The sequence below is a fragment of the Fragaria vesca genome, linkage group LG4 (assembly GCF_000184155.1).
Source record: "Fragaria vesca subsp. vesca linkage group LG4, FraVesHawaii_1.0, whole genome shotgun sequence".
Taxonomy (NCBI): Eukaryota; Viridiplantae; Streptophyta; class Magnoliopsida; order Rosales; family Rosaceae; genus Fragaria; species Fragaria vesca.
The window spans coordinates 19,747,375-19,763,719 of NC_020494.1; the positions used below are offsets into that span (position 1 = coordinate 19,747,375).

General features: G+C 38.4%; 2 protein-coding genes and 1 non-coding gene across 3 annotated transcripts; 1 reads left to right on the forward strand and 2 right to left on the reverse strand.

Moving 5' to 3' along the window:
- The first annotated feature begins 9,642 nt into the window (after positions 1-9,642).
- Positions 9,643-12,180, forward strand: LOC101312050. Its single transcript, XR_184533.1, has 4 exons — positions 9,643-9,882; positions 10,635-10,733; positions 11,174-11,286; positions 11,891-12,180. It is a non-coding gene; the product is annotated as an uncharacterized LOC101312050 (transcript).
- Positions 12,181-12,760: 580 nt separating this feature from the next.
- Positions 12,761-13,700, reverse strand: LOC101312244 (pentatricopeptide repeat-containing protein At5g39710-like). The gene is made up of 2 exons (XM_004297445.1): positions 12,970-13,700; positions 12,761-12,840 (listed from the first exon to the last, which is right to left on the reverse strand). The coding sequence occupies exon 1, from the start codon at positions 13,675-13,677 to the stop codon at positions 13,162-13,164; it is 516 nt and encodes a 171-aa protein (XP_004297493.1). The 5' UTR covers positions 13,678-13,700; the 3' UTR covers positions 12,761-12,840; positions 12,970-13,161.
- Positions 13,701-13,703: 3 nt separating this feature from the next.
- LOC101311960 (pentatricopeptide repeat-containing protein At5g61990, mitochondrial-like) lies at positions 13,704-16,221 on the reverse strand. The gene is made up of 2 exons (XM_004298481.1): positions 13,796-16,221; positions 13,704-13,713 (listed from the first exon to the last, which is right to left on the reverse strand). The coding sequence occupies exons 1-2, from the start codon at positions 16,219-16,221 to the stop codon at positions 13,704-13,706; spliced, it is 2,436 nt and encodes an 811-aa protein (XP_004298529.1).
- Between the last annotated feature and the right edge of the window lie 124 nt (positions 16,222-16,345).

The following is a 16,345-nucleotide window of genomic DNA, read 5'->3' on the forward strand; positions in this document are numbered from 1 at the left end:
CAAGATGTAGAGATGAAAGATGATAGCCTACTTCATATGTGAATACACAAGCAGAAGATTCTGACCCTTCAAATATCTTTTCATGTCACTGGCATTCATTACAAGCTCAGGGATATCCATTACAAGCTCAGAGATCGGAAGACTGTAGTGTAAGATTAAAGACAACAGTAAGCTCATTGAGAGTACTCGTTATAATTCCAACAAAATAAGCTTTAGATGAACATACAGGTAATTCAGATAAGTAGAAACATGGTACCTTTTTTATTTGCTACAGTAACGCCAAGAAGCCTGGGACGGATGCCTGGTGCCTGGAGGCTAGGGTTTCTTTCAATTGCCTTTTATAGTTAGCGTACCCACCGTCTCTTTGATCTCGACGCTCACTGAGTATACTCATTTTCTTTGGTATCTTAGACTGATTCGGTGTAAGGATAACTAAAATTTAGTAATTGATGGTTCATATGATACCTGCAATCGGAATTGGATTGATCTATAAGAAATTCATGATAACAAAGATGAGGAAAAAATAAAACCAAGACAATTGGTGTGAATATGAACCAATCTTTGCAAAATGGTTCATATCTAAACCAACATCTCTGGCATCAGAAAGATGAGATGTTTTCCACAAACCTCATACCAAAAAGTCCTCATATGATGTTGTGTGAAGCGCGGATTCATCTTCTATCAAATTGATTCAAACTGGGTAAAGGGGGAGATAAAGAGGTCATGGGGAAGATGAAATCTGGAAAACCAGAGCATACTGGTGTTCATACTTTCCCCTCTGCCGTGTTTATTGAATTCAGGGGCAGAACTAATAGAATGAGTAATATATATATGGGGAGATTAGGTCTGGGTAACCGAAATTACACAAAAGTCCTTGATTAACTTGTCCAATCAAACGGATCAAATTTATGACGTGGCAAAGTCCCATTGGTCATGCAACGCTTGAATTGTTCCAAGTCCCATTACATCAAATTTATGGATAACTGTTATGAATCTGTCTCCCTTTACATCATGTCCATACATATTAACGTATTCAGATACAACAGTCCCTATATACAAAGAAGAACTCTTATGAACTTGTTCAAAACCAGCTACACCTTCTTCCACCAGGTCTTGCTTTGCTTATACATCAGCATCCTGCAGCCGAAAAGGCAAATACTTTGAGAGAGAGAGAGAGAGAGATCTGCAAGGAATGGGCTCATTCACTTGATTGTACCTTTGCATTGCCTAAAAACCAGTAATTAGGAAAATACATGATGATGCCGAGTTATAAAATAAGACATAGATGTGAGAAGAACCTTAACTCTCAATCTGCTGTTGCTTATCCATCCAAACGACTGATAAAACCAGCTGTAGAAAATGTGTCATGCATCTCAAACAAGCGACGCAATAAGATCCTTAAGTCCAAATTAGCAGAAAAGAAACTATTTATAGTGTAACCTTTCAGTTTGAGAATGAACTATCTCTTTTAGTTGGCACTAATAAACTAATGAGATAATATCAAAATAACCAAGCAGAACAATGACGAGAATCAAACAGAACAAAGTACCACAGATTCAAATGTTCTTTAGATCGACTTCATACAACAGAAGATATGACATCAAGAGGAAGATATGTATATAGAAATAACCTGTAATCAGACGTTACTATTGAATTTCCACAATTAATGTCCATCAGAATCAGTTACTGTTAAGCCATATCTAGTATGCCGTCCAGCATTTGGAAAGGATCCCTAAAGAACTCGAATCTTGAAACTCAAATGCACGAATTGGGTTCTCAAAAAAGATTAACTAGTAACTAAACAAAGTATCATTGAAAATGGCACAAGTTCATAAAAGAAGCAGGCAGTAGTTTTTTTATTATCTTGGTCATGAACCCAACAAAAGATCAACGATGTACAGAAATATAAAACTGCTCTAACTCTTGCCAACTATGACAAATCAACAAGCAAAGCAATCCAGTTAATCTTTCTAAAATGAAAATCCAAGGCCTGTTTGGTTCTTTGCGTTCTTGTTCTTTACGTCAATAAGAAAGGGACGTAAATAGAACAAGGGAAGAATAAAAAGTTCCAATAAGAATGTGACCGGTTCTCACTGTATAAACCACTCCTTTCTCCACTTATTATCCTTAAATCTTTGCCCTTGCCCAATAGGCTCTCTAGTCAAAGTTATAAGAAGAGAGACCAAGAACAAAATGTTACTAAGCAGAAAATTATGGCAAATAAAAACAAAGTGGAAACAGAAATCTTACAGGATGAAAGTTTACAGAGCTGACTGCGAAAAGAGCATTGTTTTCTCTGTGGCAGTTGAAGGTAAAGTTTTCACTGTCTTGTCCTTCATCCAGATGCTGCACTCCAACCCTCCCTTCAACAGAACCAACCTCGCAGAACATAATATCAGAAGCACTATTAATTATCTACAGAATACAGTAGCCGTGAAGCAAAGGAAAACAATATGTGTGATCTTATATTTCAGTCTCATAAAAAGAAAAAGGAAAAACAGTATGTGTGATCTTATACACCATTCAAAGAAAAAGGAAAAAAGAGGAGTAATGGAGGGAGCATAGATAATCATGAAGAGGTATATCATTGATGCTGAATAAACATCTACATATAAGGAATGATTGTTTATCTTCTTCCTCTTCTTCTATTTCATCAGGTATGCTAGTAATCACATGTTCGGAGAAGAAAAACTATTTGATGCAAAATGTTTAAAAGAGATCTATCTTCATTCTGGCAGCATAAAGGTTTTTAAGTAATTGCTAATACTTACCAAGAAACCTTACTGACCATGAAATGCAGCAACACAGCTTGTCTGGTACTTCAGATGTGAAATGATTCTCTTGAATTCAGTCTGTCAATTATTTAGATCACTCAAATACTTGAAACTGCAGGCTGTGCTTTTAATCACTTCAAAGTCTTGTCCCAGCTTCCTGCGACTAAAAATGCAAACTCGAAAATCCAAGCAATCTCTTTTATAGGTGCATCATGCATGGCAACAGTAGTCGATTGGCCTTAAGACATTAGAGATCACATCTTAACATGCCTGTCACAGCCTCCAGCGGACACAGCCATCCCATCAACCTTCCATGTTGAGCACAAAACCTAATCGATTGTCATACATTAGCATTTGTATATGAAATATAAACAGCAGACTGTACTAAACATAGTAAAGAGAAGTTGGTAGGGCTCAAGTTATATCTCATACGATCAGAAATACTCTATCTAATTAAATGATATCACATAATGACATCACAACTTAATCAAACCCACACATAGGAAATTGTCCATCATGTCTATATTCTGCTACCTATGATCTTCCAAACATGTCACAAGACATCCTAAGTTTTTTACCGTCTTCTTTTTGTTTGTCTGGTCTTGATGCTTTAAAAATACTATCTCAAAGCAAACAGAACAAACTAATATGATGTGGAGAATTAGCACACTACAAGTCTACAACTTGAAGGAAAAAGTGAAGAATATCTCATTTGGCAAAGAATTCTTGAGCTTGGTGAAGCCACAAAACAATCATAGTTTGACTTGTACAATACGATATGTATCAACAGCTGGGAAAGAATCATATGAGAGGATCATAGTCTCATCTCAACTCCACTAGCTGGCTAGCTCTATCGATGGAGAGGCAATGGAGTCAAAAGTTCCAAGTGCAAGTTCTACAGGTAAAGGCAGGCCACAGGCACACCACCAGTTATAACTAAACTGAACAGAAATTGTTAAACTCACAGCATAGTTGCAATTGACAATCACAACTGATGGACACCTTTTTGACTATGCATGTATACAATTCATTAAACAACGAAGTAATGCATGGCAGTCTTAGCATAGTTGCCTGCTTCTTTTATTGACACTACGGATGACAGTCTAGATAAAAGGTTTTATGAATATCCCAGCATCACACTTAAACACAATCATATCATCAGTCATTCACCTGAAAATCCTCAAACTCCAATACGTGGTTGCTAAATTATAAGATTGTTGTGAGTAAAGCTTGTTTAAGTTACTGCTTAACCTCATATATCTTACTACTACATATCCGATGGCATAGTCACAGAAATGCCTCACTTGTCTGTAATTTTTTACAAATAACTTTCATAGCAACTGAACAACATAACAAAAAAGCACAAAAACATAAGCAAAAAAAGAAAGGGAATTCAAGCTATGTACCAAACAAGTAATAAGAGTTAATTAAACCAACAAGTGGACGAAGATAAATGAAAGGATGCCGAGTTTTGAGGGGGGTTTTTCTTTACAGAACGGTCTGTAACTCTAAAAGGTTCAGACTTTAATAAATTAACAACAAGGACGAGACATAACCTGTGCAATGTTGACGAGTCTCTTTCTCCTTCTCCTTTACTACTCATTTTAACCTACACATTTTTGTCAGAAAACACATTTTTGTCAGAAACCAACCAGAAAATTGTGTGAAAGATGGAGACTTTTTGGTCGTGCAGCTAGTTAGAGTAGATCAACCACATTTTATCAAGAAAGGTGGAAACTTTCCTGGGTAATCAGCTCAGAAACTTGTAGAACAGAGCAGAGGACGGAAAAATGGAGGTGTTTTTGTATCGCGAAAGGAAAGACCAAAGAGAGAGACTGGAGAATGATGTGCACATTTTGTGGGTTTGGGACGTTTGGGAGTCCCCTCCCTCTCTCTTTGGGAAGATGCTGCCCCTTCTGTTTTTTTTTTGGACAATAGGATGTTGCCCCTTTGCCACGTGGTTTTTCTAGAAACCTTGAGGGCATTTTGGTATGAAAACAAAGATCAAGTTTGACTGTTTTGAGAACATTCGATGAAAGTTTTCCTTCCTACAAGAAAAAGCTTATTATTATCATTTTATGGGATTCTCCAAATAAATTATGGGATTACAGCTTTCTAAATGTTCCCACAAACTTCTTTTAGCCCCGGCCTCTTTTCTCTAATCCCATTCCATTAGGAATACAACAACAAACTATCACAAATTCCACATCAACCCCAAGGAATAGGTGCAGTTGTGTATGTTTTTCTCTCAACTAAAATGTAAGCATTCTTCTCTCCATATTTTAAATGATAGTAACAATGAATTTGGTCCATGCTTTATGCTTACATACATTGAACAATATTATTCGAGTTTGTCCAAATAGGATATCAACGTTAGTTAGTCGTTGTTTGCCAGATCATGGAAGCCGATCTATACATCAAGGTGGCAACAAATTACATATTAGACGTGCATTACCAGATTGTAGATGGCTTTAGTTCCATTTCTACACATTTCCACTCATTGAATTGTTACAAACTTACAGGAGAACATGTCACTTAAACTCATTGTAAATGTTCTTTTGTTTTTCTTCTTGTTTTTTGTTTTTATTTGAGATGGCTATGATGTCTTTTCAACTGTATATGCTTCTGCAATATTTGGAAGGAAGCGCCAACTAGAATACAATATACTCAAAACATAGATACATCACAAAGAAGATGCAGTAAACGCTAATTAAGCACTGATTCTAATTAATAAAATAAAAAAAGCTAAATAAAACATGATCAAAAAGTTCAGGATATAGACTATGACCAATCTATTGCTTGACAACCAAATTTTTTTTCCATTAAGAAAAAAAGATGAAGAAAGAACCAAGGGGGTGGGAGGCAACATGGACTACAATCTCTCACCATCAAAAACAAAAGGCATACATGAACCATGAGACCAAGAAAGAATATATATGATAGAAGAAGAATAAGCCAAATAGATAATTGAACAGATATGAAGAAGTGAAGAGATACAAAGGAACTTGCGCACTAAAACAATTGGATTCGGAGAAGCAAATCATTGACATACTACATGCCGCATAAGAAAAGAGACTAATCACTGGGGAATGCTTATGCAAACTCGATTTGGGAGGAGATGTTGCCTTCAAAAAGTACTTCACTGTCTGATGATATTCTTAGAATTAATTACATAAGACACCTTGACCTATAAGGCAGTTTTCAATTTGATACCTGAGTATAAGCACAGATAAACACCCTGAGCTATTGGTAATATTTGTCTTCCAGTCTCATTTGAGAGGAGATTTTATCAACAAACCGGAATCTGATATAACTATTGCTACCACTGGTCTTCCAGCCGCATTTGTTTGAAAAGTCTGCATCTCACAGAGTATTTCAAACCCTTTCACGACCTTTCCGAAAACAAGGTGATGCCTGAAATTATAAGCACATATAATTAAATAACTATAATAACTTCCGCACATTTTTATGTTAACTAATACATCAGTAATAATTCCAATGGAAGCTATGTTTTTGGTATAGGTTTTGCTAGTGTTACTGATAAAGGAAAGGACTGTAAACATTACCCGTCGAGTTGCGGTAAAGGTGTGAAGGTAATGAGAAATTGAGATCCAATTCTCAACCTGACGTCATGGTTCGACATTGTTAGTAGATATGGCTTGTCATGCTTCCCTAAACAGCAAGAGGGATCAGTAACTGGGCAAAACTGATCTTGTATGTGCTGTGTAGCAAAGTCCCCTCCGGTCCCTGTAAAAGTTTATCGTCACAGGAATGAGTTCATACTTCTAAACAATTTTGACGCACTAAAGATATCGATCTTGATAAAGTAGTCTGGGGTTCACATCCAAAACCAATGGCCCAAACCCTTATTAACCCACAGGCAAAGTCCCTATTTCCGATGTGGAATTTATTCCCTATTTATTTACACGTTTTTGTATTAGAAAATAGAACTTTATGATCACATTCATTATATCAAAGTTATTTACAAGTTAAGAATGATACTGTTGCCCATAGTAAAGTCACCACCTTGTGTAGAGCAAGGAGAGGAAGAGAAGAGTTAGTTGATTTTTTATTTTATTTTTCGTAATCAAAAACAAAGGAAAATGAAAAAAAAAAGGACACATACCAGGACATGAACTCCTTGATGTACCATATGAAACTGAGACCCCTTGTACCGGAGAAGTTGTGTTCCTTTATCGTCACTGATCACAAAACCTAAAAAAAGTATTATATCAATACATCTCCGCAAGAAGTCATATTTTTTAGAAAATTATAAGATTTAAAATTATAAAATCAAAATTACCTTTACAAAGATGTCTGAAGTTTTTGGCGGTAGCAGGAAAAAGATTATCAAACAACTGCATATGTGAGAGCTATGTTGCACGGAGACTCTGACACGCCGACACGGCGCCCGACACGGCAAAATACATGTCCGAAAAAGTTGACTTTTCGGACACGTCTCAAACACGTTGACCGGCCCCGACACTGCATTGTGACACGCCACGTCAGCGCACACCCCACCACCGCCAGTCCGCCACTCCCGCCACCGAACACAGCAGCTACACACACTGCCCAAAATTCCAAATTCCTCAAAACTCCACCAACAACAAATTCAAGCCTCTACAATCTCTCAAACCAATTCAGTATACTCAAAAAGCCAGAAACGGATCAAAACACCTCCACCACCACCGGAAAATTTAGAAACTTCTCCTCTTCGATTCTCCCTCACCTGAACTTGTCTTGACAAGCTGAAGTCACAGGGACGTTGAGGATGAGGAGACGAAGCTATCCACACCGGTGAGAGGCGTCGACGCTGCCGGAATCGGAAACTCGCCGGCAAACCCAGAAAAGTTTCCCTTCTTCAAATCTCTCTCTCCTCAGCTTCCCATGGAAATCCAATACCAAAGCGACGTCGGGGAGGACGAGACGAAGCTACCAATACCTGTCACGCTAGTCGCCGTGGCCGGAATCACGAACTCAACCGGAAACCCAATCGCCTTCTCTCCTCCTTTTCTCTCTCACCGGAGCTCCAATCTTCAAACTGGAATCACAGGGAGGTCGGGGACGACGAGACTGACCCGTGGCCACCGGCTGGACGCCGAGAGACCGTCAGATGAAGAGGAGCAGTCGGCGTCGTCGCAGAGCAGTCGAGACCGAGGTCGGTCTGGGCTTGAGCTGATCCACTCCTACCTCTATATATCTCAAATCCAACGGCCCAGATCCAACCACCAATATTTCTATTTTTAATTAAATTTTTGGATAATACCAACTTCCAAAAATCATTAAAAATAGCTCCGATGCTCCGAAAAATCTAACGAACTCGTAACAACGTCTAGTTTAATCCTATGGGCTCAAAAGACAAAATTTGACAAACCAAAAATTTGAATAATTTTTTAAAGCCACAAAGAATTGAAAGAATAATTGAAATCAAAATAAAATAACTCGAAAATTAATTTTCTTTTTTAAAAATAGAAAACCGAAATTTCGGGATATTACAGATTATGGATATGATAATTATATTAGTTCATCTTCTTGTCTATTAGGTGCTACTGTGCTAGAGATTGCCCTGTTTGAAAACAAGCTACTGCTCAAGTTTGTTTTTCTTTAATGTTATGTTTTAGATGCTAGAGGTCTGCTGTTTTTAATGTTATTAGTTATGCACTTGACTTATTTCTTATGGTTATGAAATAGATTTAATTTATAACTTTATTTGGTAATGTAATGAACTTATTTCATATTTTAGTATATTTTTTATTTATTAAAAATACATAAATATATAATTTCGTTTGCCGTGTCCAAGCCGTGTCGGAAACTCAGTTTTTGAGTTTTGCCGTGTCGTCGTGTCGTGTCGTGTCGCCGTGTCCGTGCAACTTAGTGTGCGGGTGAAGGGTCAACAAAAAAAAACTAAAATTTTATATTTGTCAACGGTAAACGGTCACAACAATTTCATTGATTTTTCATTACCTCGATTTCGATTTTTCCCTTGTTTACCCCACCAATCTCGATCTCTAGAAATACTGGATTTTTTTTTATAAAAAAAAACGTTTTATTAATAACTCACACACCCTACATATGTCCGTGAGGTTTGAACTCGTGACCTCAAAGTTGTTAGTTAAACACCTTAACCAACCAAGCCACGACTCACTGACAAAATCTAGATATACTAGATAACTCACCTGAAACGAATGTAAAGAGGCATAGTTGGTAAAGGAACAATACTTGCCAGTAAATAATTTTATATAGCACCCGAAAAGAAAAGAAGAGATGTACTCTACATGTAAAAAAAGAAAAGGAAGAGAGATTTATGTCGTCGCCCTTATTATTCTTGTTCTTGGCGGCGGGACTCTTGATCATGGTTGGTTGGTAAACGTGATTGTGTTTTCTAGTGATTGAGTCTCTTATGTTTCTGTGTGTTTAAGCTTTATATACAGGACTCTAATTTATCCGACCTTAGAAACCAAGACTTGCTACCCATGGGGTTTGGTCCAGTGGAAAGCATGCTGGGTCTGCTTGTTGGGCGAATGTTGCAGTGACACTCCTAGTCTACAGTGACACTCCTGCTTGTTGGGCGAATGTTACAATGACACTCCTGGTAATAGGAGGTCACTGGTTTGATCCTCCGCAAGTAAAAAACACCTCATGGGGAGAGGCTATACCCATGTTGCTCCCCGCCTCGGAGTGGTAGTCCCACCCGACCACCATTTTTTTGTAACCAAAAAAAAAAAAAAAAAAAAACCAAGACTTGCTCTTCAAGTACGAGATAGGAATGGACAAGTGTCATGAGGGAACACGTGTCTTTGGCTAATGAGGTACCGAAGAAAAAGACGTCATTGTGTTATTAAAAAGAAAAGAAAAAAAGACGTCATTCGGCAGAAGGTAGAGATGGAGCTTCGAAACTAAGGTTTCTGCCCTAAGGTTTTTAGTTTCGTTGGATTCGTATTTGGGTGTTGATGTTTCTGGGTTATTGGTTTTATTGAGGAGGAGGAGAAGATTTGTTGGAGCAGAAACAGCTATGGCTTCGGAAAATCGAGGAGCTGGTGTAGGAAGGCTTCTGGGATCAAGGAGGAGTACTGCTTGGGTTTCCAAAATTGGTTTCGAAGCCTTGAAGGTAGAACCCTATTGTCCACCTTGGTGTTTGATTTCGTGAATTGGTGGTTGAGTCCTGTGTTGGTTTAGGCTGTTTAGATTTCTGTGATGATGTAGTCGATAGTTTTACTGTGCTTGGAGAAAATACTTACTTGATATTATGTGAAGGAACAAGCATACGAGCTAAACTAAATCATTAAGATTTTCTTGGTCGTATCTATAGGTTTCTTATTTACTCTTGGTCCATGTCAAAATTAGTAGTCGGGACTGTTTTCTGTGTGTCTGAAACTATGCATAATATATGTTGAACAGTTTTCTTTCTTAACGAATCAACCTCCATCTTTAGTATTTCATAAGACCATGCTAACTTGTTGATGAGTCGTACATTCGTTTGATTGTTGGGTGATGAACTCATTGTCATTTTCCTTCCCATCACTATTTTGTTTACTTAAGGAGTGTGCCTCAGTAATATCATATTTATTGTGATAGGGTGAGTATGGGCTTATCTGAACCGATGACAATGATAATTTGGTGTTTGTTTGTAAGGCCATTTCACTACCGGCACTATAGTTAAGAATGTTAGGGAATGGAATGGAACTGAACATGTTTCATATTTGTTTTTTTAGCTCAACTTACTGTTGAATTTGTCTAGAATTTTACCTTTGTTACTGAACTGGTAGGTTAATCATACGTATTCTAATTGTAAAATGGATATGTGCTTCCTAGAGTGCTCAATGTGAATCTGAGAAATTAATAGATGTTTCTTTTGTACAGAGGAAGTCCATAGTTAAAATTTCAGACAGCCGGAAGACAAGCCATAGCAACATCAACCAGAGTGCTATGGTGTCTGGTTTACTAAACAGCTCGTAAATGGTATTTGTCTCTGATCCCTAAATAGGAGGATATCTTTGTCTATTTCTTAGAACTAGAGTGCAGTTGTAAACCAATTGAAGCATCTTTATGATATGTGTGAGATCTTTTGTGCTATGCGCTGATAGATTTAGTTTATATTGGCTTCTATTGTGTAAGCTTCTAAGGGAGCTTGTGTTAGGAGATAGATATACGAGGAAAGATTGTTGGTAAACTATTTAACGTGTGGTCTATCTTTCTACCAAGTTGGTCATGGGATCAAGAGTGTACTCTTTGGGTTCATTTGGGAGGACTGATTCTTAATCTAGCTGTTTCGATGTTATATACTGTATGAAGTTATTCCAAATGCATTATAATGGTGTTCTTCTGGTTTCAAATTACCTTATCCTGAAATGTAGATGTATATTATGGACTTGATTAATGAGGTTTGTTCTGTTTTTCAGTTAAGTACATGTGCACATTAGAGGTGCCATTTCTCTCCATAGTAGCCTGTGCAAATTACAGAGCGCTTCAATACCAACTTCAGCAGAGATCGTAGACAAGTTGCTGGCAAAAGGTAAATGTAAATTTTCAGGCTCAGATAAATGGCTGTAATTCTGGTGCAACGTAATGTGGGACTATTTTCCATTTGGAGGTTTTTTACTGTTAATAGTTGCATGTATACAATATAATTTTATATATGATAATCGCCGCAAACAGACGTCAACCATTTCACGTTCAAATTGATCACTTCCATTTGGGATTTTTAATTGTCTAGCTCTTTATATGAAAACATATTGGAACCTGGTTCCCAGAACAGGCAATAGCTGCAGGTTCAGTGCCATGCTTGTCATCTGTCTTTTCTTATTCATTTGGTTCTTTGGTCTCTTCTTTTCGAGCTATTACATCCATCTCTAAAATAATAGAAGCATCATTTGTACTATTGTGATAGAGGGCATGATCATTTGTACTATTGTGATAGAGGGCATGATCTGAGAAACTATAATTTGTATATTTTACTATGCTATGATTCTTGTGATTAGAAATGTATTTACAGAAGTCTTTTGGTTTGAGTGCTAGATATGTTACTTGCGTTTTGAGATTCACTACATTGTATTTGCTACTGAACTCACTGTGTTTTCAATTCATTCATTCTGACCTCTCAACTATTCTTATTGCAGGAGCTGTGGAAGAGTCGAGCTGACATGGTCTTCTTTACTTCACCATTGTGGACATGTACAATATGCCAAATCTAGCTCCAAACAGATTGCCTTGGAGTAGAACTATTGTAATGGTTATTTTTGCGTTAGAAGTAGCTGTTGCCTCGTTTTGTTTGGTGTTTACTTAATGTATTGGATTGGCTTGAAGCCATTTGATTTTGATGATATATAAACATGCCTTTAACTTTATATTTTGGTCTTTCCCAATGTATGTTCTTGATGTATGAACGATCTATTGTAAATCTTTTTGACCAAAAAAAAGTGTAAATGGTTATTCCGTTTGAACTTTAAAGAAGGCTCAAAACCATGGAAACCCAAAGGGACATAAACCTAAAACCATGAATTTACAGCAAACATCGAGGAAAAATGTCTAAATTTTAATTCTTTTATGTTGGGTTCAGTTCACAATTATACACCCAAGTAGGAATCAGCTACTACTAACTACCATGCTTGATTGAAGCATGCATATACAGTTTGTTTGTAGCTAACAAGGATCTGCTGTTTCTAAACTTGAGTGGCACTAGCAGCGAGTAATAGTATCAGCAGTATGATTACAAAGGACAAGCAGTCCGATTTGAAGGGGGTTTGGAGGTTGAACTTGGCATGTTTCGGACTTTTACATCGATGGGCGGCAAGTGGTACTGGATGCCAAACTCTTTGAACACTTTGACCATTGCTTCAATCAGAAAGGCTCTCCGGCATGGAAATATCATCCGAATCAGACCAGGTGGTTTCTTTTCAAGCACAACTTGCCTGATTTGGCCACCACTCTAACCAAGTCTCGCCATAGCTGAATGTTGCAGTCTTTCATGAGCACCCATTGTAATTATCCAGAACCCTGCATTCCAGTTAACTACCTTGTCAGCAGTCCTTCCCGTTTTCTCCCCTCCGCGTGCTCTGTACATGAATGTCTGCTTAAATGAAGAGGTAAAACCTAATGAAAAGAGAAGGAACTTTTGCAAGCCAATCTGCAGTTGCTTGACAGATTACCCGAATAAATGTCTTTCTATTAATAAAGCAAGGAACTCAGAAAGTGTTACCTTTATACCCACGGAGTCTAACATGTTTGTTGAATGGGTGCCCACAATCACCGGTTTCACAATGAGGAAGCTGCAAAGTGCAAAAGCGTCGGTTTTCCATAACCACAACTAGCTACCTGCTTGGGCCAGCATTTGCATTGGTTTATGGAACCATAGGACGGAACCAGAAATCCTACTGTACTAAACTAGACTTCAAGAGATCCCAGAGCTAGCCTCACTTTGATCTTCATCATTAATTAAGTCGCTCATACTTGTGGACTCTGAAACCCATCCAAGCCTGAGCATGCTCTCGAGAATCCTGGCTGCCTTCTCTGTATTCCCTGATTTGTAGAAAAATCCGTGAACTAATGTTTTACATGTAGCAAGACTGAGCACAAATCCTTGCTCTCCCATTTCATCAAGGGACTTCATCACTTCCGAAAATTCTGCCTTTTGGAATATGGCATTTGCCAGAGCATCTACCACAACACTGTTCAAATTAACACTATTGACCAAACTTTCATCCATCAGTTTTAGAGACTTTACCACATCACCTTCTTTGCAACAAGCCTCGACCATCAGACCATAGGTTATTTCATCAGGTTTTATCCCACTTGCTCTCATTTCCTCAAAAAGAGAAAACATCTTTAATCTGCTCCCTGTGCTGTCATAGCCCTGTAAAAGTGAAGTGTATGTTACAACACTGGGCTGCAGATTCCTGTCCTGCATTTCCACAAATAGCTGTTCTGCTTCCCTCAACAGGCCCTTTTTGCAGAGAGAATCGATCAGAATCGTGTATGTAATATGATTTGGTGTCACATGTTTACCCCCCATATCTTCAACTAACTGTGTAGCTTCAATATGCATCCCCAATTTACAGAAGCCGTCGATCAATGCATTGAAAGCAGAAGTGGCATCAAGACCCTTATCTACCATTTCATTAAATAAAGACGAGGCCTTGTGTAGATCACCAGTCATGCAGAACCCATCAATCAGGGTGCAGTAAATGAAGCTATCAGTAGGAATTCCATGGAGTTGCATCTCATCTAATAGTTGTAAAGCCTCAATTAATTTGCCAGATTTGCTATACCCGTCCATCATTGTAGCATAAGTCACAGCATTAGGAGTCAAACCCTTTCCTGGAATTGCATTAAATAGTTTTCTGGCTCTGTCAATGTCGCCAGACTTGCACAATCCATTAATCAAGCCATTATAAGTGACGATGTTTGGTTTAATACCTCTCTGAGACATTTGTTCAAGAAGGTGGAAAGCCTTCTCTGCATTTCCCTGTTTGCAAAAGCCAGATATGAGAGAACTGTATGTAAATACATCTGGAACCAAATTCCTGCCAAGGAGCTCAGAGAATATCCCCATTGCTTCCTCAAGTTTTCCTCCCCTGGAGAGACCATGAATGATGACACTGTATGTTCTGATGTCTGGGGTCACCCCTCGTCCAAACATGGATCTAAATGTTGAAAGAGCTTCTACCAAGTTACCCTCTTTACAATGTCCTTCAATCAAGGCGTTATAGATAAAATCACTAGGAGCTATACCACAACCTAGCATCTCCTTGAAATACCTATTCGCTAGTTGCATTTCCTTCTCCTTACAGTACCCATGAACAAAAGCCCCATAAGTATATGCATTAGGCTTTAGTCCTCTGTCAACCATTTCCACCAAATAAGTGTTGGCTTCATCGAATTTCCCAGCTTTGCACAGGCCAATTATGAGAGAATTGTAGCAAAAGACATCAGGAGTGACACCTGTTTCACTCATTTCCTTCAATAATTTTATCGCCTCTTCAGATTTTCTTTCTTGTAGATGACCTTTTATTAGAGTTGTGTAGATAACTCTACCAGGTTTCAAACCCCCAGTGATCATTACCTTCAAAACATTATTAGCCCCTTCTAGATCTCCAGACCGGCATAGAGCATTTATTACCACTCCACAAGTTACCTCATTGGGTGCCAAGTTCCTTTGCTTCATCTCATTAAGTAATGCATAAGCCTTGTTTACATTTTGCTCCCGGCAGTACCCGTCAATTAAATAGTTATATGTCTGGGTATTAGGTTCAATTCCCATAGCATTCATCTCATTCAAGAGACCTTCTGCCTTCTCCATCTTACCTATTTTACAGATCCCTGCAAAAATCACATTATATGTGACACCACACAACTTAACTTCTCGGGCAACCATCTCTTCTTTGATCCTCAGGGCCTTATCCACCTTACTTTCTTTCAAGAATCCGTCAATCAAAGTAATGTACAAGTTGCGGTCAGGATTCAAACCTATATCAATCATCTTGTTCAGTACCAACTTCGCTTCTTCTGATCTCTTCTGTCTGCATAATCCATCAACCAGTACCGAATAAGCATACCTATCGGGGGTCAATCCCTTCACAACCATCAACTTCTTCAACTCAATGGCTTCATCAACATCCCTACTTCTACACAACCCATCAATCACCACATTGAAGGTACTCAAATTCGGATTACAACCCTTCTCTACCATCTCAAACAGCACCCTCTTACCCTCCCTAACATCCCCAAACTTACAATGTGCATTGATCACATTACTGTAAGTGTAAAAATCCGGCTCAATCTTAGCCTCTACCATCCCATCATACACTTTCCAGAACAGATTCATCCTATTACCCTTCAACAACTCATTCAACAGAGCATTACAGCACTCCAACCGCGGCATAATCCCAACACTCTTAACACCCAAAAACACATCAGCAGCCTCATACAACCCACCTCCCAACCTGAACACATTAATTAAAATCTCAAAAACCACCATATCAGACCCATCAAACTCTCTAAAACACCTCACAACAGAATCCAAAACCTCCAAAGCCGGCTTCCTAGTCCTAACCATCCTCTCCAACACACCATGGGCATGGCCAAAAAGCTTGTTATTACACAAAAGAACAGCCATAATCGAAAAAGAATGCAACTTTTGGGGCACACCCAACTGACTATGAGACCAATCAAAGAAACTTAAAAGTCTTTCTGGGTCACCAACCTGATGGTGTTGCTGCAGAACCGATCGAACCACATGTGGGTTTAGCTTCTTGGGAAACCCTGATGAGCTCAACACCGATTGCCACTCTTTGCTTCGCTTCAAAATGCTACAGATTTCCCTCACTGTTTCATCTTCTTGCTTATTGCTTTCTGCTTTGTAACTGCAATAGTACTTCATCCTAATCAAAGGCCTTGATTTTGGATTAGCTATCTGAAATGCGAGGCTTCTCCCATGTGAAGCTAAACCCATTTCGCTTGGAAATGCCAGAGGCACAAAGACTGAAGGCTTTTTTGTTGGCTTTTTTGTTTTTTCACTAAAAAGCTTCACCTTTTATATTTTGGGTCAATAAAGACCGAAGCTTTGGCGCAAACGA

What these genes read in the sequence shown, in the direction of transcription:
- LOC101312244 (XM_004297445.1), bottom strand. Translation starts at nt 13,677, where the DNA reads ATGCAGGACAGGAATCTGCAGCCCAGTGTTGTAACATACACTTCACTT.
- LOC101311960 (XM_004298481.1), bottom strand. Translation starts at nt 16,221, where the DNA reads ATGGGTTTAGCTTCACATGGGAGAAGCCTCGCATTTCAGATAGCTAAT.